Below are 26,403 nucleotides of genomic sequence, written 5' to 3'. Positions count from 1 at the left end.
TCAATATTCACAACAATTTCCATGGCTGAATGCAAGTTGGTTGAATCATAAAAAATATTCAAGATATATATTTTTGAAGGAAGAACATAAGGCCAGCAGAAGACGTTAAATCATATTTTCGTATTTTATATACTAGATTTTAAAACTTTAAAACAGTCACGATGGGGGGAGGGGGGATCTCCTTTGTTTCTATTTATTGTGTAAAATGTCACATAATTTGGGATAAATATGACAAAAGTTAGAAATTATTTAAATGTCTTGCAGCATCCGTGGATCAATGACACCCATTGAGCACATTTTTTGTCGTTAAATGTTTTTGTACAATAAAAACCTATAGGTTTTACAGTAAAGTGCGATTTCTGTAGAAATTTGTATGTGATGTGAATGCTGAAGAGGCGAGGGTGAACTGAAATGCTGCTGAATGGATTTTTAAAAAGTAGGAAATGTGGAAGAGATTAACATTAATTATGGGATAAAGGTACATTTCGTAAAATTTATTTAATGGCTTTTTTCCATGAAAAAAATGTAGGATTTTTTTTTAGAATTTAACAGATTCATTGGATTGGTTTGAATGACTTGTAAAATTATGAATTTGCGGTGAATATCTTAAATTTTGGAATTAATTTGAACGGATTTGTGTCATGTGTAAAATGTGGAATTATGTGAGCGCTGGGGGTTTTTGTTAATAAAAAAAATATTAATTTCGCTTTTAAAACAAGGCAGCACTGTTTTTTTTTTTTTTTTTTTGGGTGAAGGCACCGGTCCAGGAGGGGCGAGCGGTAGGCAGGCTCTGAAGCCGGCGGAGGTGCGACAAAAAAGGGGGCGGAGCGCACCGAGCACCTAGGCGACGACGAGATTTGACGCCTCCTGGCTGGGAACCGACGGCCAATGACACCGTTGTTACGAGCACATTTCTGCTGACAACAATGATTCAAAGCGGCACGCTGGAACTCGGCATTAACGCGACAAAAAACGTGCTCGACTGACAAATGGGAATGAGTCGGCCGCGGTTGTGTCACAGCATGATCCGGTTTGGAACTCGTGGTGCCCGCTGAAGCGGATGGCAGCTTTCTTCATTGTCATTTGAGGATTTTAAAGTGACTTTTTTTTTTTTTTTTTTTTTTTTTTTTTTTTAAAGTCCAGTGATGTCCATTCTCGCTCAGCCAGAGACCAGGAAGTTTACCCGGGGCCTGGGGAAGCCCGGGACGGCTGCTGAGCTCCGGCAAAGTGTCTCCGAGGTGGTCAGGACCTCCGTCCTGGTGGTGAGTAAACACCTCAACTTCTTCCTTGACTTCCTCCTCTACGTCCATCTTTCCTTTCAATGGTGGTCATGTGTCGCAAGAATGAATCTTTAGTGCACGCGACCGACCTCAAAGCAGCTATTTAGACTTGTGGAGTCACATTGTGGAGTGGGTGAGAGAATGAATTGATGTGTATGAATGAGGGTTTGTTTGTTGTTAGGCTGAGGTTAAAAAAAAAAAAAAAAAAAGCAATAGTGTGTCGCTTTATGAATGAAAAGACAACACAATAGCACCTTTTGCAATGGCCTGTAATGAGAGTTTTGTCTTCAAATGTATTATTTCTACACGCCCAAGTAGGTACAAATATTATCTTTAAGTCCACATGGACTATTTTTGTGTGTATTGTAAACAAATTGAAACATAGTCTAATTTGTAACACATTTGTAAGTCACAATACAAATATTGCAATTTTTGCCAATGATAATTTTAATAGTAATATCATGATACTGTCACATGTGTATTGGGGAATAAATACAATCACGGAAGCCACCAGGGATTTGGGGCCCATCAGTCAATTTGCTGCAAATTGAAAATACTGTTCTTCGACTTACGAGTGACCCAATTTTTGAGTTTTTCGAGATATTGTATTGTTAAAATGCTAAAATCACACATTTGTACTACTTTTTGTACAGCCTCTTGCCCAAAACCACTGTAGCTCACCCGTGGTCCTATTGAGGTATAGGAAAAGGATACATGGGTGGGTTGTTAAGTCCATTGAGGGGAAAAACTCCTAATGTACCCCACAGTGTCCCTTGACAGTTGCTACACTTTTGGATCAAAACAAAACAGTTTTGGGGTGTAGGTTGTGCCTCAAGAAGCAGAACGGGACTTTCATGTGTATTGTGTGGCTTCTTCAGGATAGAATCAGCTTCCTATCAAAATGTTTTGAACATGTAGTCATTGAGGCCATCAGTTTCCATGGGGATAACATCACATGATGGCTCCTCATAAGGGAAAGCAAAAGGGGCAGTGGGGTTCTTCCAAGTATTCCTTGACAGTGACATAGCATCTACTTTTGGAGCATTTGTGGGATGCGTACTCGCCGTACCTCCCTGCAGTATCACTTTTCCAGGAGGGGAAAAAGGAGTCGACCCTTTTGTTATGTCCAAGCGTGTTAGGTGTGCCGACGTTCCTGGAAGAAGTTGCTAGGTGACCGAAACAGACACCATCATGCCTCTCTTGTCATAGGAATCCTGAGTTAATATCCCGGACGTCCAACCACAACTTGACATTATTTATTGTCACAGTGGTATTGTCAGTGACAGTTGCAGTCATGGGCGCCGAAGAGGACAGAGGTAATAATTGGGAAATCAACTTGCTTCAAGTGGCTTCTGCAGTACTTTGCTTTGTGTCACTATCAGCAGGGATCCAGCTGCTACATTGTTGATAAACGTGTCGAAATATGTTGACGTGAATCTATGGCTGTGTTTGCTGGGTTTTCGCAGTGGGACAAGAATGCAAATGCACACACAACCGCTGTCCACACAGCTCGTCATTAATTCCTCCATGAAACATGTAAATGCCACGTGAACAGAGGGACTGTTTGAAGAACAACGGTAGACTGTGGCTTCTTACTCCCGCAATGATGCATCTTTATAAAGATTTCACTTCCATTTTCAAACAGATGACACACCCATGGGTCTTTTTGTTGGCCTGGTTTTGGAGTCAAGTGCAGCCTTCTGTTGGTTTGTCTTAGCACCAGTTTGTACGTTTGTCACCCAGGAACACACTAGCTATAACCTTTGTTTTTATTTGGTGGACATTTGTAGCTGCCCTGAGCTCAAAGCTGATCCATTCCTCTGTGTGTGTGCACACTTCAGGCCAGCTGAGCACACTTGTAGTGATGTCATGAATCCACAGCTCCACCTTTTGGCATCAGGGTTTTATTTGGGGTGGGGGGTTCATTTGAACACTACTTGAAGTCCAACTTTCTGATTATGTTGACTCCTGACTCATGGTAGCCTTAAATGTACTCCTTTTGTTTTGGTAACATACTGTACTTGTGTCGAATAATGAGCCATTATGGGGCACATTAGAGTACATTATACCTCAAGGGTTAGATGTGGATGCCCACTTTAGTCCTGGTGATCAATGACTAGTATGTTTGTGTCCTAAATGATGGGAATAAAACTGATCGATTGCAGTTGGAAATTTCAAAAGCGCATACGCAGTTTATTGAACTGTCGGGAGACAGTTATGTAATTGTCATCCATAGTCTGGCTGCCAACTAGTGGCCTCAGCCTTCCCTGTACTGGATGGGTGTCACTATTTGTTGAAGTGATGCAGTGGATGGCCAGAGCACAAAACTCAGTCAATTGTTAGTGAAGGGAAAGGGACATCTCATGTGCTCTGAACAGCATGGGCAAAAAGTAGTGATGCACCAATACCACTTTTTTTTCAGACCGAGAACAATTACAAGTACTTACATTTGAGTACTCGCCGATAACAAATCCCTGTGTGCATCCAAGTCATTATGTTTTAATAGCTGTTCACATGAACTATTACTGAGAATTAGTCCTTGCTGTAGTATTTTTTTATTTTAAGTGTCAATCCCATTCCACCGGTGGGACCTGACTAACAATTGTAACCCCCCCCCCCCCCCCCCACCCCCCCTTCTTTTTTTTTTTTTGTTTCTTTTTTTTATAATTTGAGTCATGGAGGTTACAATATTTTCCGTCACACATTATATTCTATTTAAAGCAGCACGGTTGGGTGGTGGCCTAACAGTTACGAGGTTTGTTTCCTGTATGAAGTTTGTAGGTTCTCTCCGTGCTAGTGTGGGTTTTCTCCTTCTGCATTGCAAACATGCATGTTAAGTTAATTGAAGACTCTAAATTGTCCATTTCTGATTATTGTGGTTGTATTGTTGCAGTTTGCACTATTGCAGAAGTGGTGTAGAGCTGAGAGGTAGAAGCACCTCATATCATGCAGTGCAGCTCGCAACACTGCAAACTGTTAACACATAATATCAATGTTGTAAAGGCAACATTTATTGGATGGCATACCACTATACCAGTGTATCTAAAGAAGTCCACTAAGTGTATAAATGCTGTTGTTGTCTTCCAGTTTTGACTGTACAAGTTCTGTCTTTGATCATTCACACGGATCAAACTCGTGTTCTAACAAGTTGGGAAACCTGACTTGTTAGTCATGGTGTTCACCATGTATATGTATTTTGTGTCTGCACTTGAGATTGCACAACTGACACAAGAGTGCAACTTCTCAGCTATGTCTCCAGTGTTTGCACTCACAGGTACGTTGCAGGACCAAGCATGTCTGAAGATTACCACACTGTCAGTGTTGTGTTAGGCTTCACCAATATTCTTCCCTCTCCATCTGTTCTAATAAATGGCTAATTGTTCTCTGTGTTTTGCCGACTAAAAGGTCCTTTTATTACAGCAATGCTAAATAGCACTCTGTAAGAATAAATCCACAGAGGCAGAGATATAAGCACACATGAGCGCATGCGTTCTCTGCACAGGTCAATAATACATGAGGCTGCTCGCGTAACCAATGCACATTAATAGTCGCTCTCAATGCCCGGTGCGGCCAAAAGTTTCAATTCACTCCTACAATACCAGTTAAACATAAGCAACCTCTAATTATTATAACTTTTGCTCCAGTTAAAGTCGACAGTGTTGTTTTATTGCATTGTTTTATTGTCTACAATAGAAACTGAATAGCAGCTGAAAGCCTGATGCTGAATGTCATTGATAGGTTTCAATGGTAGTCGGTAATTGACTACATTTCTCCATTACAAGTGACATCTTTGAGCAAACCATGTGCAGCCTTGTGACTTTTCAGCTGTTATCCACTGCAACAGCGTCACTGTCCAAAGCCAAACATTTCCAAATTAAAAAACTGAGTGTTTACAGGCAAATGGTGGAATTACTAAGCAATGATGTATGGCTTGTGGAGAGTGGGCTTCCAGGAAAGTGAGAAATATAACACATGTCGTTCGAATACACGATAAAATGATTGGGTTTTTCTAAGGTTATTGCCAGTTGTCATTATAATTTAAACCACATTTGCCACATGGAGCAGTGAGAATGGGAATGTTGAGACATCCCGCACTTGAGAACGCAAAGGTTTCTTCCACCCAGTCTTGAGTGACCCTAGTTAGCCCAAATGCAGAGACCATGCCCAACCACTTTGCTTAAAGAGAAAACCATGTGTACTATTTAAAAGTGCAAAATTGCAACGGCACAGTAACGTTAATTCACATTACGGATGGGCGTAAGTCTACTGAGCTGTCGCTTGTGTGGAATTGATTGCTGATTCATTGTGTTAAAAAGCAATTGAAGAAAAAAAGGAACGTACTACTTGGCTGGTATCATCAGCGGTACTGTTGAGTCAGACTAAACTGAGTGTACATTTCAAAGTACTGCTTGATCACGTCTGCTATGGAAAGTTGAGCTATATCCCCTATGACAGCTCCTGTGTCACCTTTATCCTGGCATCAAAACAGGAGTCGAGAGCATTCAAAACGCGATTCTCCCCTCCCAAATGGCTATCCCCAAATCACATCGACATGTATGCCGAAAAAAGGGTAATCAGAAGACAGGTTTGATTCTGGAGGAGTTGACGAACGTACATTGTGTTTCTTTACACAGTGATCTCACCAACTACTGGCTGGGCCATGCTTATACTGTAGTTGTTTCTTAATTAAGAACTGCATGAATGGGGATCTTTTGTACAAAGTTGTCTGTACGTTTTACTAAGTTGTTTTAGCATTAAGGTACCTTTTAGATATCCTAGCGAATCATTAACTGCTCTTAATCATGAAACATCACTCTAGCGTGTCCTCTGAAGTATAGATTTTTTGGGGGGGCAGGGGGGGAAACTGCATACTGGCTGAGATCAATGGACGAATGGCATGCTTGTCAGTTACATAATTGTCTATTGTAGATTTGCATTGCACAGACATGCGGCAAAACTGTGGATAAACATCTTATTTCCATTGCCAGAGTGAGCAAACATTTTTCCGTCTGTCACCTCAGGATGTGCCCGTGACTTCCTGTGCTCTATGTTGTGGTGGGAAAGCAGTGGCCTAGAGGTCTTCTGCTAGATAGTGAGAGTTTGCTCTGGTTTTATTTCGGCTGCTTCGCTCTCATGATGTGATCTGTCTGATATAGTAGGACTGTTTTGGAGTAAAGAGGTTACCATAACAGGCCATTCCTGTCAGTGAGTGCACTGCACCTGTCTGGATAGCTTCTGAGTATATACATTACATAATCCAAATGACTTAACCATCTGTAAACATTCTACTTCTGCAGGCGATGATGATGATGGTGTTTCTTCTTTATTTAGTCCAGATGCAATGTTGGGAGGAGGTTTGTTTTGGTGGTGGATGGAATGCACTAGCTATTGAGTTAGCAGTTTGTTTAATTTTAGCGCGCTCTCGTCCGTTCAAATGGAAAAGGGGCAGAAGGGCGGAGCAGCTGTGTGGTTGCTCATACGCAAGCCTTCAGCATCCCTTGATATTAGTATTGATGCTCCCTCAGTGTACTTCGTGAAGTAAAACAAGTCATGCAAGAATTGCTAAAGATTTGTAAGTCAAACGCTTACTTATCCTTGGACAAGATGCTGAAACTCAACATGCAAGTTGATTCCGAAGTGCAGCGGTTCCAGCAGAAGTTTAGAAGTTCTTTCCTTGTGAAAAAAATAGCCTGCAGTTGTAGACCATCCAATAAATATATAATATTGATTCATGTTACAATGTGGAGCCATATTCCAAACGCTGCTACTGAGTGTGGATTGCTGCACATTATAATCAGAAGCACTAATCCAATTGAGGATGCTGCGATTCTTTTCCCCTTCCCATTAAAAAGGTTGCTATTTCGGTCAATGGGGCAGACACGAAGAGCATCTACAGTATAGAGGACTTGAGTGGCAACCTTGGTTTTTGTGCTGTGTAAACTAGTACATCTGGTATTATTGCAAATTTCCCCATTGCGGGACTAATAAAGGTTATCTTATCATCTGTGATCAAGCAGGCGTTTGCGTTTGGATTTTACTACATTGTAGTTAGTAGAGTTAGCTCTTTTGTTTCCCCAGTTTTGCGGTAAAACAAACAAACATTTTTGTTCGTCCCAATCAATGACATTCTCAGTTTCAATACTTGGGGTTGAATATGCATTTGAAATGATAACCATGTAAATAATGTAAACACAACATGTTGAGAACCTGTATTGTTAGCATTGTCATGAATTGTCTCGTGTGCTAATTTTAGCATGTAGTTCAAACTGTGTGTGTTAAACGCATAACTTAAACATTCCTCTATTATAACCGTGTTCTTTTGGGATCACTGTTTAAAAGACTTAAATGTCAGGTTGCTGTTTATGGCAGACTCCCTCCCCCACAGCAGCCTTGTAAACCCAATGAGTAAGTGCAGTACTGGCATTTTTTTCAACCTCGAGCGACTTCAAAGTATCAAATGAATGGCGCCCTTCTGAACCAAGAGCACACACTGTACTTACTGTTTAGAACTGTATATGCCCTTAACGATAATTCTATATTGGCCTGTAACTGGCCTAAATGTGAACATGTGTGTGGATGCAGCACTGCCATACATCACTAATTCATTAGTGTTGTCAGGGTCCAGTCTTTTAGCTGAGAGGTGAAACTGCTCAAGCTCAGCCAGGCTAAATTGTTGGGCTTCACTCGTGCACTCGACTGGAGATTAATCTCATTGGATTAAAACCCTGACAAGGCCCTTAATATGTACAGCTCATCCACACTGGCTGTCTGAAAAGAGAGGACTAATGGCTAGCACATTTCCTTTTAAGTCCGTGTGTGTTTACTTTTCTTCCAGAGAGGTGTATTTACCCTCCCAGCCCACTTGAATTGTCCATAAACGTAAATTCTCCCTTGTAACCTTCACTACAGCTCAGAGAGCGCTTGTAATTGTGGGGAAACTGCTGCTAGTCTGCTACCATGATGGAGCAGATTAAAGTCGAGGCAATATGCCAACCACTTACCCTTGTCATTATTTTTCCCCACCTGACAGACGGCCATTTCACTACTACACAAGATATTTCTGTGCATGAAAATACAGGTTTACTATTTTATTTCCTTGTGTTGCATGCTGCTGTTTTACTGTAAATCATCTGTGCATTCTTGTTTGAAAGTTGATAATCTTCAATGTTACTGTGTATGAAATACAAGCCTAAATGTAATTTGTGTAATCCAGCGTACAGTGGGGCGAAATGTTGCACTATGCATTTTTGTGTAATCCAGAGTACAGTGGGGCGAAATGTTGCACTATGCATTTGTATTGCCAGAATTTCATACAGGAAAGTATCTTACTGCCTATCTAGCTACCGATCTGCTGTTCTTACGAAAAACAAACATTTACCATATTTGTCCAGCTTGTTGTTGCAAGACATCGTTTTTTTTTATTTTTACGAATGCATCAGGGGTTTGTGCCTGTTTAAGGAGCTCATGCAGGTGCATTGACTCATGCTGTAAACGGTGACACAGTTGTTCATGCCAGCCAAACTATTGCCTTGCTATCCTTGCACTTGTTTGATAATTCACCATGATTCCGGATGACTTCAAGAGCCTAGTATTAGGCTAATAACCCATTCTCAGTGGGTAATCTGCTTTGAACGCCGTGTCCTCCTGTGGCCCCCTGTGGTCATTGACCCTTCACTCTCTCACTATAGACTAATAACAACAGCGGCTGTTGCAGAGGTTTGCTGAGTCTTGTAAGAAGCCCAGATATTTAATTCTCCTGGCAGAGGAGAGAGAAGTACTGTGGATAAGAATTGTTGAAAGTTTTAATCTGTTCGACGTTGCCGTGAATCCCCAGGGGATCTACTTAACATTCACGTCCGTGCTGCTGACTGTTAATCAGGCTGCTGAAAGATGAACGTAAACGTTCAACGCTCTATCATTCATCGGGGAGTTCCCCTGAATGAATGTTTAGGAGCCTCTTGTGTGCTTATTTGAATTAACCCAAAAGATCCTGAGCATGTGGAGGATAAACGCATGATTATTGAAGTAAACTGATCAGTTAGATGTTGCTCCCTGTTGCTCCCTTTTTCCCAGAGAGTACGCTGTTCGTTTAATGTCAAATAATCCCTGCAGAACCCTGTGCTGGTGCTTTTGGTTTGTGCACTGAGCAGTGCGTGGATGTGACCTGCCAGAGGGGTTCGTCTCTAATGACTTCTCACCAGGCAGATGCATAGCTTGCATTCTTTCATCTAACACTGTGGTTGGTGAGGTTAGGAGAGGGAGGGGCAGGACAGAGTGGACAGTTTCTCCTCCTAAAACACTTGCACCTATCTGTCTGTGCTGACACGTGACACATACATGTCAATTTTCTAATTTATGGTGGTTGTCATAAAAGTTTCAGGAGTGGTGTCACGAAATGAATTAGTATACTGTATTTAAAACCCAAACTACGAGTTTTTCCTTTGACCGTAATCAACCTGGAGTATATAAGCGTGAACTCAGATAGCTACAGTCATTGAATTATTTTTCCACATGCTTTTATATACATATCCTCTGTGTCAGGTCATCACATAATGGACAGAATGAGTGATGATGAGACCAGTGAGACCAGAGTTTCTAGGGAGAGTCTTGACCGGTGATGAATTTGGATCTTTGCGTACAACACAGAGACCAAACGTCAGAGCCTTCAGTTGAAGAGTCCGACGTCGCCAATAAGGCTGAAGAAAGCAAAATAGTCGAAGTCAGGTTGATTGCATTATTTGATGTGAGGGTAAATCGGCCACTTCGAGTTCTTGGCACAGGGCCAAACGATCAACCGGCACATCTACAAAGGGATCCTGTGGCCTTTGCTTTGTTATGGCGCGATGTGATTTTTGTCGTCCTTGTTCCCAACCTCAAGGGGGTCATCAAGGGGACAATGAGGACAAGATGACCGTGACAACGGAGCTGTGAAGGATCCCGGAATCCTTCTAGTAGCAACATGACAGGTGGCCCCCATCAACAGTGGAATTAAAAAAAAAAAAAAAAAAAACTTCTAACTTCAAACACTTCTAAAATCCTCCATGAAAAATCAATTCACAATAAAACAAAACAACAATTGATTATTAAAGTACTGCATCTACATGACATATTCTACTACCTACGCTGCACTTCTCGTAAATAATTTTCCATTTGTGCCACTTAAGTCGGGTTTTCAGGGCAAGTGACGCCGTTTGAAATGTCACGGTAATTTTGACACGTCAACCTTGCGTACCACTCAGAATTTCGGCCTTATTGGTGGATATTTGTAGCTGAAACTTGTCACCCAATCGGTTATTGGTTCCCTGCAGATGAAAACGAAAGGGTTAAGGAGATATGTTGAGAAATAATGAAGTTATATTGTTTTACTCAAATTTTAAGGTGTTTTTTGACCAGATTTTCTATAGGTGATATCACATGAGAACATTCTCCAAAAGGGCCTTTTGTTTTCAGCACAAAAAACAAAATTTCTCCAGAACCCATCATCCAATTTTCGAAATTCCTGGTGTGTCATACTAAGGTTGAAGTGGCCATTCCAACCGGACTCAGCATTTAGAAAGAATTTCATTTTTTCATTTTTGGGAAAGATTGTCATGTTGTTACTTCCAGGCTTGCATGTCAAGAGAATGCTGGGGAAGTGCATTAGACTCTGGGGGATTACTTCAAGAAGGAAAAGATAGTTTGTATTTGAAATATATCTTTTCAGACACCAGTCCTTTAACTAGTAACTGTATTGAGCATAACTGAGATCCAATACAAGAGCAAACGCAACTATTCTGCCTATTTTAAATGTCTGGTGAGTGTGTCGCTAAATCTGTTCAGTCCATAAGAATTTGCATAATTTTTTTCACCACTAAAACAACTGCAAGCTCTATGGACTCACAGTAATCACAAATGCTTATAAAGTCACAGACGTCTACATGCAGTGGTGGCCTCAGTAATCTGTTTTTCCTTTCAATGCCAGTGTCTCCGTTCGGGACTGTGCTCCCGATGAGGATTTGGTTATGTTTGCTTGTAGTTTATTTGTCAGGGATTCTGCTTTGGCTGGTAGGATCGGCGTGTGCTGTGCTAGAACGGATACATGATGATGTTGTTTACACAGCGCTTTCCTCCTCTTGATCACACATGTTGGTGATGTCAAGTGGACAAAGTGATCCTGCACAGTGCCCCTTGTTACATTTGATCATGTGTTTGTTTTGAAGCCTTAAAATAGACTCCCATGCTTAGTGGAAAACGTAAATGTGTATCTTTGTTCTTCACCATTTTGCATGACACACAAGACCGTTTCTGTGTTAGAAATTGGACATAGTTTAGTGAATGTGAGCACAGTACAGTCCAAAACACCTCACAATTCATCTTCTTACTTCTGTCAGAACTTGAGCCACAGCAGCAATAAACACTAGTGAGCTCATTCAGTTATCAGTTATACAGTCATATCACGTTTGACCCATGATGTGGTATGCTTTGGATGAGCTATTTCTTATTTACATGATTTGTGTCACATTGGAATCTGGCTTTCCTTTACATGGCGACCGGTTCAGGGTGTACCCCGCCTCCTGCCCGAAGATAGCTGGGATAGGCTCCATCAGCCCCCGACTCTAGTGAGGATAAGCGGTAAAGAAAAGAAAAAAGAAAGAATATTAACAGTGGTTTGTGCTTTTTTCCCCCCGAAAAGGACAAGCAGTTGAACATGAGCATAATGTTTCCTGACAAAGTTTCATCGCCCACTACTGGCCTGGCATGCATATTACAGCATTTTTGTTGTTGTCTTTGTCAGGCCTGTGTGCAGAGTGGTCATGCTGTTGTTGTTCGTATGTAAAAGTTTTCTTTCACTGAATACTCAGGTCCCGAGTGACTATCACAGTTTTGATGATGTGATGCAAAATCACTGATGCTGAAAAAGGCATTATTTCCACTCAAGGTCACATGAGACCAACAAAAATGTCAAATCCATTTTAGTCGCCATAGCAGCCACACTGGTCATTGTGAAATTAGCATGATCCGTGAGGCAGGCTCGCAACATACCAACAGCTGAGGCCGGATCAGCAGCAAATAATGAGATTGTTTCGTCCTGAGAGGGCAGTATTGCAGGCTATGCTCTTTGTGTATGTGTGTCACTGCATGAGCGACTAGGCTATGCTCATATAAAATAGGGTGTATACTGCAGGCAAGACACGAGCAGTACCAGAGACAACGGAAATGAGCCGCCAGCCATTCTTTAATAAGGATGTAGTACACAACGTCAGGAAGAGTGGAGCCAGCTATTGATGGTGAGGGTTTGTCAGGACGCTGCTTGTTTTGCTCAAGCAACAGAGATTTTATTGATACCTTTTCAACATTACTAAAGTTTTGTTAACTGAGCTTTTTGTAATCATTATTACCAGTATACTTTTAACCAAACGCTTATTTATAATGATTGTGCATTGACTTACTACATGAATTGATTTTGAATTATTTCCTTTTTTTACAGTACAATACAGTCTACAATTGACTGTTTCACTTAATATCACTTATTTTAATAATACCGGTGTCACGGTCTTGGATTGACCTTTACCCTTCACAGCGGTTTGTGACACCCTGGGGAGTTTAGTGGTGCAGTAGCGCAGTAAAATCTACTGCAAACTATCCAGTATGCAGCCGTGTGGACGTGTCCTCGTCTCCTCCTCCTGCCACAATTAGGGGCAACAGACCCCTGTCAGCGGCGCTCGCTGTGGCGAGCTCAAGAGGATTTCCACTGATTTACAAAGAGCCCAGATTAGCTAATCCCTAAAGTTTCCCAAACACCAACCTCCCCCATCACCTGAGTGACACACACACACACGCACACCTTGAATACACCACAAGAACACGTCTGGTTCCCTCCACTTTTCGTGTGCTTATTAATGATCATAGATTCTTCACTAGAAACTTCATTAGGTACACCTGCACAAGCCAATAAAGTGTTTCTCAAAAAATTCATAATTCTACAAGATCATATTATTGAATTTTGGTTGATAGCGCTAGTAATACGATCATTTTGGTACAATGGTTTTGTACAACCATGTGAACCCTGTTGACGGAGGATATGCTACAGAACCACTGTTGTGGTGTAGAATAGCAGAGATGTTTCTAATATTTTGCTTATACTATTTACTGTTGCTATATGACTCTTTAAAATGTAGATGTGTACACAGTTTAGTACAAAGTTGTTCATTTTTGTGCACATCACCTGACTTGTACATTTCTGTCAATTCTGTGGCATCTGGGACATCCGTATGTAAGTTAAGCCTTAAGAACATAGCAAACGTAGAGTTGTGATTAGCACACTTCAGCAGTTTCACCCTCCAAAGGCCTCATGTCAGGCCAGTATGAACTTGCCTCACATCTCAGCTTCCACACTTGATGTCAAAGCTTGACCTTGATGACTGGCGCTCTTTAAAATCCGTCTGCTATTCATAGTCACCACTACGCTGTGGGTTTATGTATTTTTCTCTGCATGCCTGAATAAACTACAACAATTACCATTTTAGTCACCGTTGAACTTTGTTTTATAGTGTTTGCAGGATCTCGTTACTTTCTTTACTTCCTTATAGTCTCAGTGACACTGGTTTGGTAGGTTATTAGTGTTTGTATTGTTTTCCTGTGTGGCAGACAACACATGATTTAGACACATTGTTTACAACATTAGGTACATCGCTGCAATCTGATGAGATATGATAAATAGCTAAATAAATAAAGCATATACTGTAAAATAAAAATGCTCACCTTGCACTTCCATGTAAATATCCATTATCTATTTTGTATTCTGCTTGTCTTTATTACGGTCACTGGTGAACTGGAGCCTGTCCAAGCTAATTATCCTTGGCGGGGTACACCTTGGATTGGTCGGCAGTCAATTGCAATAGGGCACATATAGACAAACAACCATTCACACTGTCTTTCACACCTACGGACAATTTCTAATCTTCAGTTAATCCCAAAGGTTTTTGGAATGTTGGAGGAAAACACTACCTGGAGAAGGCCCACACAACCACGGAGAGAACATGCAAACTTCACACAGGATGGTCTTAATTGTCGAACCACCTGGGTCATGGTAACAACTAGTCCGCCACAGTGCCGCCCCAGTGTAAATATACTGTATGGCATCCGATATTGGAAAAAAATAATAAATGCTACACCAACCCAAACTACAACTCAATAATAAATATTTATTAAGTTAACATCAGTTATCCTTATGATTGTGCAGGTGTACCTAATATTGTGGTCAGTGAGTCTAGAATTATTCTGAATGCATGGAAGTCAATGTGTTTCAATATTAGCCTGTAGGTGGCAGTAAAAACATTCTATCGCTGAGGTGGGGGAAACAGCTGTTTCCCCCTATTTTGAAGCCCTTCCACCATTATTTTATTTCCCTCATTCTTAGTTGACCCAATGTTAGCATTTTGTTTTCTACACTGTTTGAAATTCAAGCTCTGAAGCAGTTTAGTGTTATGCTACTAGCATGTGTAAGGAAGTATGTTAGTGTGAGATTACACAGTGTTGATGCCAAAATGCAGCTGGCATGGGTAAGAGGGTGACCGCAGGCCCTCAGGGACCTTGGCACCGTGTCAGACCACCTCTGCTGGTGGAGGCTCTGCTTGATTAGTTTCATGTATTAGTGGTAAAATGAACCCGCTTCTGAGACCTTGCAACCAACATGGCACTAAGTATGTGTGTCTATTGTGTCAAGTTTATTCTTAGCTTGGTAGCTCTACCCCAAAGCAGCAGAAGTAGAACCCCTCTGTTTGGTCACTTGGGATAAATAAAGCATCCTGAAATACCAAGTTAAAGGAAGAGGATGCCGGCCACTTGTGTTTGTTTTATTACACATACAGGATAACCTGACATTCTTTTTTTCTTCACAATCATTCAGAGCTGCTCTCCTGTTTCATGTCAACTATGTTGGGGTTCTAAAATGTGAAGCATGGGACTTTTTGAAATTCCTGGCCTATGTTTGCAGCCCACCCACGCGTGACTCTTGGGAAGCGTCTCGCAAACAAAACTTGGGGAGTGCAAGCACACTTAGCGTTTTTCAATCATTGGACTAAATTTCCTTGCTCAACTTCGTGATAAAGGGCAGCACAGTGAATTAATAGTTAGCATGTCTGACTCACAGTATGGAGGTTCATGCTTCGAATCCAGGCTCTGGCCTTCCTGTGTTTGTATGTGGTCCCCATGCTTGTATGGGTTTTCCCTGGCTTCCTTCTACATTCCAAAAAAATGCATCATGATAGGTTCATTGAAGACTCAGTGGAAATGGTTGTTTGTATGCAGTATGTGCCTTGCGATTGTTAGGCACACAAACCACTACCCCGTCAGTGACCAATGAGTTAATTGAATGATCAGTTGTTATGCCCATCCCTACTCCTAACTTTGGCTCCAAAATGAACTGAAGCTAATTGAACAGTTGTATGGCATTATAGCCACAAACTCTCCATTAACCAGGAGTTTAAAAAAAAATGGAAAAAGGACTTTGTTTTAACATGGTTTACACACATCAGCAGGAAACAGCCGCTTCCTTTTTTAAGGCCCTTCTCTGGTCCTGTCTGGCAGGCAGTCTTGTTCTATCTGCATGATGGGGCTGCATACATGGGTGATGTCCACCAGATTGTGTGGACTCAGACACACTTAATCCCTGCGGAGTCCCACAGCAGCAGCCTGGACATTGAAACGCAGGCAGCTGCAGCTCTCACCTTCCTCCCAGAGAGATTACTCAGAAGGCACGCCAACTCCTCTTGAGACTGGCCTCTCTGAACCACACATGGGGCCTCTAGTGGCTTTGTTTGGAGTGTTCACACCTTAGATTGTAAAGGGAAACGCAAGATGACCCAACTATTTTGCACATATGTTGCCTGTGATGTTTCACCTTGGCTCCACCGACCGTTGCTGTGAACAGGTTGAAAGTGGTTCTGTTTGCAGCTTAGAGCAGGCCAGTGACTGTGTCCAAGAGATGTTGTGAATGAGGTGTCCAAGTGGATGATGAGAGGACCTCCATTGGTCTCAGTGGATAACAGTTTTATTGACTAAAGCTGGGCGTACACTTTGCGATTAGAATTCTGCCGACTCATTTATAAATTGGGACCAATTTCAAGTCTAGTTGGGTGTCATGAGAAGTACAGTGTAGTGGGGCATACGAACAGGGATTGGATGTAATCACAACAAAAAGATGCTTTACACTGTCATTTTGGATATTTACAAGTTGAAAGTTCTTAAACTATCGCATTATGGTTCCAGTCTAAACATTAAATACCACTTGTCCGTGAAAACAGAGAACGTCCGAGTATGTCCCTTTTAAATCAATGTGAAGCTGTACATACCGGATGTGCCAATTTGATTTACTTTCAGTATCAAACAAATAGCAGTCATGGTAGCTGTGTTGCTACAGCCTACATGCGTATCAGTGATTTGAGTGTAATTTTCCACCAATTTCATTTGCAGTGTTGTCTTTCACACATAAAAAAAAAAATCATGTGGTATATTTTTTTTGTAGTCGATGCTAAGGTGATGATAGCCGAGTCGACGTTGACAGGCGGAAGAAGTCATTTTTATTTTTTAAGTTGTCAACTTGCTATCCACACAACTGTTTCCTTTCAATACTTCATCCTCCAAATACAAGATCACTCACCTCGTGATATTCATATGCTCCCTGCCCTGCCAAGGCACAGTCGCCCCACCCCTCCAACTTGCTCATCCAATCACATACAGACAGTCGCTCATCCAGTCATATTCAGATACCCTCAGTGCCTTCGCAGACAGTCGTAATTTACGTTAACTCTAACTCTAAATTGTGTAACACAACTGCAGGGTTGCTGCTCTCTACAGCATTATAATATTAAAAAAAGAGAGTTCATAGCGCTTGTGCTTTTGCTATATTTGAGGATAGACTATCATATTTTTCATGTGACCATGCTATGGGTCTCATTTTTAGTAAAATATTTCCACATGCTTGAGGTGCCGCCACTAGTTTGCTGGGTGGACCCAACATACCCCTGTTAGTAGAAATGTTGTTTCTCAAACTCAAAATGGCCACCCCAATGAATTACGATCAATTGTTTAATAACAGATACATCATCCCTAATGACGTTACAAAGCACTACTACAGGCCTGCTTGCACATTCAGTCAGGAAAGTAGAGGTTTATGGTCACATGGGACATAAAGTAATGTTTATGTGCTGTGAGGTAGCACAGCTGGTATATGATATGAGAGCCTGTTACTTCCAACCTACAGTCCACAGCAATGCTGTCATCGTAGCTGTAATCTATGCCACCGCTACTCTTATCTTCTCTGCAGCTGCTGATTGAAGCAGAGCGACAGAGCGTGGACTGTCACAGCTACCACACCCCACAGGATACTTACTGTACATGTAAACATCCATAGACAGACAGAACAGCGCTGTGCCCCAATCACATTTCTAGACCATAAGCCATTCCTTAACTAGATTTTTAGGTCAAGGTTTAGTAAGCCTGATGCAGTCCTAATGTGGAGGTCAGAGTAGTTCTTTATTAGTGTGCCACAGACATAGCCATTGGCTGTGAATTGTTAAGGCGAAGGGCAATGGTTAGAAGAAGCAGCACATGCAGCAGTGACTCAGCACTGCCCTTTGGGAATTCACCAGCGGTAGAGGATACTATTACAGAAATTACTCCCTCCAAACCAAATCTGGCAACATTGATCCTGACGGCATGTCTTATAGCATGTATAGTAGGCCTACAATGGTGCCTTGAGAACAAGTGACCTGACTTAAGACTCGTTCAGCCGTGTTTTTGTTGTTGTTGTTGTTGTTTTGTTTTTTTTTGCTTTGGCTTGCGAGTGAAATTTTGAGATACGAGCACTGTATGATGGCAGTGATCTCAACTCAGTTCACAACAAGCAACAGCTTGGCAGATGATGAACAATTCTTAAAAAAGTGTTTATTACCACTCTCAGTTGACGTTAACTGTTAACATAAAACAAAGATAATTACACGTTGTGTAGTTAAAACTACCACCTAACGTTACCTAAAGTCCGCTAGCTTAATGCTAACACATAATAGGAGCCGCCATAGATGGGCTAACGAATAGCATCGATGTCGCGGTATTATAACCCTTTAAGCAACGATATTTCAACACAATGGTGGAGTAACACATATAGACAGATAATATAACAATACATAGCATCACTTGCATATATTATTTATCCTCTGCGAAGTACGACAAATATTACCGTAGCTTACTGACCAATTATAACCGCCTCCTTCATATATAGTCATATGTCTGTATTATACTGCCTCCAAGTGGCCAAGACGCGTACACCAGGAGGCGCAGCACAATGTCTAGTGAATTAAAGCAAGAACTGTAGCAAAAACTGGAAAATTATTTTCATTCTATCTAATTATGTCATTACTGTATGTTTTTACAGTACAATATTACAGACAGCTATTTTTCTTACTTAAAAAAACATTACAAACTTTTGTTGTTTTTTGGGGGGGAACGGATTAATGGCATTTCCATTCATTTCAATGCGGAAAGATGATTTGATTTGTTTTGAGACGAATTAAACTCGTATCTCAAGACACCTGTGTAATTTAAGTGACAACAAACAAAAAAGTTCCACATTATATTTACAATTGGACAGTTTTCTAGCGTCATGAATACAAGGTCAAATAAGTGCAAAAAAATCTAGTCATGACAGGAGATAATTTTTCCCCAAGCGAAATCCAATACAACCATCACTAGAAGTCCTGTCAGTTCCCTATTGTGTGTTTAAGAGCGTGCTCTTTCTTGTACCGGAGGAATCTGTGTCCTCAAGGCAGAAAATGTATGATTGCCACCTGTGACACTTTCAGCTATGCCTGTTGTCATTAATGATTCATTATCCATTTAGTCGGCTCCTAAATAGTCACTGTTTAATAGCGTAGCTGCTACCCCACACTTTTTAAAAACATTCTCACTTGTCACACAAGTATAGAAATAAGGTAACAACAAAACACTTTGCCATAACCTTGATAACAAGTGACAATGCCTGTGCCTGCATTTGTCTTTCTGCTTTGAGCATGACTTGCCCTATCTTTCAGTGTATATTCTTCTTTTCTCACATTTTTTTTTTATTAATGACTAATTATTTATTAGTTTTTTTCTTTTAACACTTTTTGGTGAGACTGGCATCCCTTTTGCAATAATGTTGCAAAGCAACTACACAAAGAGTAGGAAAACCACACACGTAGAATAAATTATTCGATGTTTGCTGAACTGAGCTCTTGCACAATATGCCTGTGGTTCATTTTGTGTGTATGTCACTTGTGTATTTTACCACACTTTTTGGTTGAATTCTGAATTGCATGACTGACCTGAGTGTATTTCTACTGGCAGGCCATATTGTGGGTATAGTGGAACCCCTGTTTATCGCGCGGCTACATTTCTGACCTACCCGCGACAGTTTGCTACAAGCTGTTCCTCACTCCCAATTGAAGTTTACTATAAAAATGACATATACAATGTTTAATTGTCTTTTTTATTTAAACACTAAATGTTCAATTAAAATATTTTGTCTGACAAATGCATACTAGCTTAATGCCAACATATATTGTGAAATGGCAGGAATTCGAATATATTTTTTTCAGTGGTTATAAAACTTCGAACAAATGCAACTTTAACACACACAGAGAAGCAACGCATACATTACTACAACAATACACAGGCATATATTCTTCTTTATATTCTTTTCTTCTCCCTGTCCTTCTTATTGTCCAGTTTCTTCTTTTTCTTCTTGCTTGTTATTCTTTTTTCCTTGTGCTTCTTCTAGTTCTTATTCTTGTATTTCTTCTTTTTCTTGTTATTCTTTTTCTTCTTCTTGTTCTTTCTTCTTCTTGTTCTTGTTTTTGTTCTTGTTCTTCTTGTAGTTCTTGTTCTTCTTGCTCTTGCATGTTGCTGCACAACGTGGTATTACACTGAAACATGCAACTCTAAATTTGGACTTGCCTGTATACTGCAAAACCCCATAAAAAACAATCGCTTGAAAATCTTTTCAATGTATTGCTTTTATATTGGTCATCATTGTTGTGCAGCAAGGTTTAAGTGACTGGTGTGGGTTAAGAATACATTAAGAGGCTGCGAGATGTGAGCTGCCACATTTCTTAGCACTCAGTAAAACATAATCAGTCTTGTTTTTACCCTGTTAGAGAGCCTTTCTTTTTATTTTCTTGAATCCGCTCATGTGGAGGTTTGGTGGCTTTGCCCTGTGGCTTGTTTCATTGTACAGTCAAATGTAGTTCAGTATGCCAGGGTACTGAAATATTAACACAGCAGCAGCATGCAGGAAGGAAGGCGTACGAGTAGGAATCATCTACTCTAAATACTCGACTGTGATTGTGTTGATTTTTTTTTTTTAAGGCTAATTGCCAAATACACATGCAAAGGAGTCAGTCTATTGTTGATACATCGTGTCCAGTGCCCATTGTGTGACTTTAAATGAGCACAGTTGAAACCACATGCCTCAGGAGTTAATTGGTGCGTATGCTGTGCACTGCTGTGACACATTTTTAATAACTGAGAATTCAATTATTCTTCTGTGCAATGCTGCAGCACGATGAGGAGAGACGTGGATAAATAAACTAAGATGACCTCTTTTCTTCCGCCTTCTCATGATGAGTGTGTGGATACATTGGTAAAACTAGCAAGCAGACAGCTTGGGTCCATCTCTGTTGGTTTTCAAATGGTAATAATGTTTTTATTTTGTATTACATTATGTTTTCCCGAGGATTTCTTTTCTTGTAATGTTGATGATAATCCACATATTTTTACTAAAATAATATTGGTCAAACTCGAGGTTCCTCTGGATCTGATCCAGATGAACCTTGAGCAATTTATTTCAATGTTCACGTGCAACACTTGGTGCACTTTGAATCACATCTGGTCCTGGTTCACTGAGCAGTCACACTACCATTAAAGCAGAGGTATGAACACAGCCTAAATTGAACATGGATTATCCTATTTTAACATCTGATTGGGCTACAATTTGTTGTCCTCATCAATAATCTATAATTTATCAACCATATACAGAATTGATTTCGGATCCAAAATGCACAAAAAATACACAAAATCCACGCAAAATCCAGATGTCAGAATTGTCTTTATTGCAAGACTTTCTAACATTGCATATACATTGCTAGTGCATATGCAATATATTTAAACAAGAGCCTTGAGAAAAACTTTTTTTTTCAGATACATTTCCAGATGTCACTTTTCACAACAAATGTTCTTCTTGTGCTCTAATCTTCCATCTCCCTGGTGCTATTCCCAAGACATTTTGGTCAAAGACTGCACTTGCAGATGAATTGTTATCCAGCATTCCAAATGATAAAATTTTGGTTGTTCTGCTTCTGATATATCTGCACTCTTGGCAGGCTGTCCAGCTTGAGCTAAAGCAGCAGCTGATATCTTTAAATCCTCCCTTTTCACTGTTTGGACAACAGACGGGGTTATTTTGTGTTTGTGTCCGATGATGTTTTTTGCTCTATAGGGCTGTGCGTATTCCGACTTTTTAAAGCAGCTGACTGATGTATTTAGCATCACATTGATGAGAGTCACACTGTTGGCCTTGGCAGCGCATCTGAACTAAAAAAGCATTCAACCATATTGCTGTTTGCCTGTTCGTAGGAGCAAACGCTCCCTCTGGATATAAGGTCGCATTTGCTGTAACCCATTTATTTCATACTCACTCATGTGGCTGCAAAAAGTGATCATGGCTTAAAAGAGTTCAAATACAAATGCATCTTAATTGGAAGAAAAATGAGGAGAAAGACACTGACTACAGAGCAAAAAGTGAGACTTGAGTCACAAACAAACAATTATGCATATTGACTGTAAGGTCAGCACTGAGGCTGCTGCAGAACTCGCTCAGTATCCTTCATCCCTCCCATCCCTCGTCTTGTGCTCTTCCTCCCTCGCTCCCTCACTTGCTGCATATCGCCTGCTGACTGGCTTATTCCAGCTTGCACAGAGTGGAGCGACTAACAAATACAGCAGGGCTCTCCTCTGCGTTTGCATTTATTAATTCTGCAGCCATCCTGCACTTCAGGCTCGCCACGCTGGCTCTTGGCGCCTGAACGTCGGCGCTCCCTCCCTGGATTAGAAGCGTTAGATTGCAGGGTCAGATCATGGACTGGGGAGGAAGAGGGCAAAAGGGACAAAACTGGGTCACTCGCAGGCTCTCCTGAATGATGCCGGATTGGACCTGGAGGAATGGGGTGCACCACCAGCACAGTCGTCTTTAATGGGCTGCGAACTGTCTTAGAGAGGAACTGTAGCGGCTACATCTGTAAAGGAGCTGCTGAGCCCATTGGGCCAACTGAGGTTGAGCGAGCGCTGAGTCGGAGGGAGTCTCGTATCTTTCCGACACCGAGAGTGCTTAAGGTGTGTATGTGTGTATGGTTGCACAATACTACATATATTTAGGGCTAAAAGGTAGGACAGATATTAATTGCAAATTACCTTATTGGTTATTTTGGATTTATTGTTATTTGGGTGGCGGCACGGTGGTGACTGGTTAGATCGTCTGCCTCATAGTTCTGAGGACCGGGGTTCAATCCCCGGCCCCGCCTGTGTGGAGTTTTCATGTACTCCCCGTGCCTGCGTGGGTTTTCTCTGGGCACTCCTGTTTCCTCCCACATCCCAAAAACATGCATGGTAGGTTAATTGACAACTCTAAATTGCCCCTAGGTGTGAATGTGAGTGCAAATGGTTGTTTGTTTATATGTGCCCTGCGATTGGCTGGCAACCAGTTCAGGGTGTACCCCGCCTCCTGCCCGGTGATAGCTGGGATAGGCTCCAGCACGCCCGCGACCCTAGTGAGGAGAAGTGGCTCAGAAAATGGATGGATGGATGTTATTTGTGTGCCGGCATGGTGCTGACTGGTTAGCACATCTGCCTCACAGTTCTGTGGACCGGGGTTCAAATCCCGGCCCCGCCTGTGTGGCGTTTGTATGTTGTCCCCGTGCCTGGGTGGGTTTTCTCCGGGCACTCCGCTTTCCTCCCACATCCCAAAAACATGCGTGGTAGATTGGTTGATGACTCTAAATTGCCCGTAGGTGTGAATGTGAGTGCGAATGGTTGTTTGTTTCTATGTGCCCTACAATTGGCTGGCAACCGGTTCAGGGTGTACCCCGCCCCCCACCCGAAGATAGCTGGGATAGGCTCCAGCAGCCCGCGACCCGAGTGAGGATAAGCGGTAAAGAAAATGGATGGATGGATGTTATTTGTGTGCAACAGACAGAACACAGTCACAAGTTGAAACATGTTCATAGTACTTAGAATCTCAATTTAAGACTTAACAGCCATGTTAAGCCATTGTTTTCTTTCAATCCCATTCCTTTTATCTTTCATCATTATTTTAATTGAACCAGTTATTATTTGTTGAGTTTTTGCTTGTTTATTTTGTGCCTTTATGAAGATAATTATGCTATGTTTTGTGATTAATGTCTTATTGTTGTGGTAGTATTTTACAGTGTGTGGAGTAGAATTGAAGTGTTCTACTATGTTTCTAATATTTTGACTCTTGCAGCTCAATGAGTTAAGCAAAAGATGTCTCAGTATGGGTTTGTGCAATTATACAACACTGCAAACTAGCCATCCATCCATCCATTTTCTGAGCCGCTTGTCTTCACAATGGTCGCGGGAGTGCTGGAGCCTATCCCGGCTATCATCGGGCAGGAGGCGGGGTACACCCTGAACTGGTTGCCAGCCAATCGCAGCACTGCAAACTATAACCACAATAATTAACATATTCTTAAAGACCCTGTAAAGTGAATTCAGAGATTTGTTTCTAAATACGTTATACGTGTTTGAAGATAATTGCTGAAAATGTGCAAAGACTAAGAACTATGTAGTACTACTCAGTTGTGAAGATATAGTGAATTGTTTATCACCGTCAGTTTTCCTGATTCTTTTTTTGGGGGGGGGAGGGGGGGTTTGGGGCGTGGCTAAAATGGTGTACAGTGACATAATTGGGCGGCCAGCATTAGTCACCCCTCCCCCACTATGTATTAACTTGATCGGAGCATCAGCGGTTATATGGCGTAATTGCGACGTAAGCTATTCCTACCTCCAGAAAATACATCTTCCCTTCGGATAGTCCGCTGGTGAAAAAGCAGAAGAGGAACGGAGGAGTCAGACTTGACAGCCATTTTGTGAACCGGGGCTTGGTGCTGGTGTTGCCACTGCTAAAGCGCCTCGTCATGCCGTGGAAAGGCCCCGCGACGACCTGATTGGTTATATTCCAGACATTGGAGGCTTTAAGCGGATATATTTTCATGGCTCAAACATGTAGTTATTTGTAGGCATCGGAAATATGTTAGACAAAATATTATCCATTTTCCCAGGTCATAGTACAGGTGTTTGATTGACAGTTGACATCTGTGCTTGGCGTGATTTCAGCGCATTCAGCGGATTCACCAACAGCATTTGAGAGCGGAGAGAATGGCTTGATTTTTGATGATTTTGAAGCCTCATTTTATATACTTCTTCTGTATACTTTTATGTGGTGTGGCCAGTGTGAGAATGTGCTTTCATGAACCATTTCTCCTTGCAACTACAGTAGTAGGACAAAAAACATTGTAATATTTTCAGATTAGATGAATACAGTCTTTTCCTCTACTATGTATACTGTAGACACTCCCTTTCTGACAAAACTAAATGCGACGGCCGTACATTATATTAATTGTGAAGAAGCATTTATTATTCCTTTATTGTAGATGAAATACACCCAATTCAGTAGCAAGACAGTGTTAATATGAGTGCAGAAAATGTAGGGCAGTCAGAGTGCTGGATCTTGCCTTCCGCTAAGCACTACATGGGTTAAAGCCTCTGAGGACTGGCATGGGGACGAGGATGAGGAGGGGCCGGCAGGCGTTAAGGCACAGAGGTCTCTCTGTCTTCCGGAAATCAATCACCATTCTTCATGTGACAAGTGACAGGCTTGGCCGTGCTACTGCTACTCCGTACCAGCTTGTCTTGCCCTTCTGGTTGTTGTTTGTATGAAAGTGTCTACAGTACGCGTCTCCTTTCCATTGATGGTTCATCAGCAGAAATCCGAGTGACATTGGCCCTGGCTGAGAGCAGAGAATTAGGTCAAGGGCACTGTCGCCTCCCTTGGCTCGCGAAAGGTTTTATCATGTAGATGGGGTTCAGTTAATCCCCCATCAGTAGGCGGCAGTCTTGCAAATCGATAGTTTAATGTGAGCGTCCGCTGTTGTGCTTTCCTCATCACATTATTTGACATTGTGTCACACTCTCCAGTTGCTACACTCGTCAATACCTTTCGCACCTTGGCAATCCATTAGGCCAGATTAAGAGATGATATAAACCGTTGCGTTTGCCCTTTTAATTCAAAGGTTTTATCATGTAGATGGGGTTCAGTTAATCCCCCATCAGTAGGCGGCAGTCTTGCGAATCGATAGTTTAATGTGAGCGTGCACTGTTGTGCTTTCCTCATCACATTATTTGCCATTGCGTCGCACTCTCCAATTGCTACACCCGTCAATATCTTTCTCACCTTGGCAATCCATTAGGCCAGATTAAGAGATGATATAAACCGTTGCGTTTGCCCTTTTAATTTCCTCTGATTGCAGCGGGTCAATATTGTGGCGGTGTGAAATAGTTGATGCGGTGAAAGATAACTCTGGCTGCAGCGATCGAATATTTTTAGAATCGAGTGTTCTACCGGTTATTTTATAGATTAATTGGATAAAAAAAATAATAATTGCCCTATTTATTTTGTCCACTTGGGATCACTCTCCTCACGTTCTAGAAAATAATATCGGTGACTTTGAGTATCGATCATTTTAAAAGGCAGGGTATGGCCTGGTGAGTGACGTGTGTGTCAACCGATGAAAGTAGAGTTGGCTGTTTTTTGGGTTTTGTTTTTAGCTAAGATTAGCTGTTAGTGTTTGTCTCTGATCATTAAACTGATTAAAAGTGCACCGGCAGCTGTGTGCATCCTTGACCATTTGCGGGAGCATTACAATAGTTTCTAACCATTGGTGGTAGGCTGTATTAAATTAGCTAACAATGTTTACGTTACCTTGTGTCAGCGAACATAGACGTGCTGTTGTGGTACGTCAGTTTTGCTTTGTAG

The 26,403-nt window shown here is 41.5% G+C and overlaps 1 protein-coding gene across 5 annotated transcripts in view; it reads left to right on the top strand.

Moving 5' to 3' along the window:
- The first annotated feature begins 872 nt into the window (after positions 1–872).
- The window catches only part of zmp:0000001200 (dedicator of cytokinesis protein 9), a 75,306-nt gene continuing 49,775 nt past the window's right edge, over positions 873–26,403 (top strand). For 2 of the 5 annotated variants that reach the window (XM_061792794.1, XM_061792793.1), the window contains exon 1: positions 873–1,262. In XM_061792794.1, coding sequence (XP_061648778.1) covers positions 1,146–1,262 — 117 coding nt within the window. In that variant the 5' untranslated portion in view covers positions 873–1,145. Of the gene's footprint in view, positions 1,263–22,250; positions 22,686–26,403 lie in introns of those variants that run through there. The other 3 variants (XM_061792791.1, XM_061792790.1, XM_061792788.1) reach the window with 3 other exon arrangements.

This window comes from Phyllopteryx taeniolatus, chromosome 12, assembly GCF_024500385.1.
Source record: "Phyllopteryx taeniolatus isolate TA_2022b chromosome 12, UOR_Ptae_1.2, whole genome shotgun sequence".
NCBI lineage: Eukaryota > Metazoa > Chordata > Actinopteri > Syngnathiformes > Syngnathidae > Phyllopteryx > Phyllopteryx taeniolatus.
The sequence above is the reverse complement of the archived record's forward strand: the minus strand, read 5'-3'. Positions and strand labels throughout refer to the sequence as shown.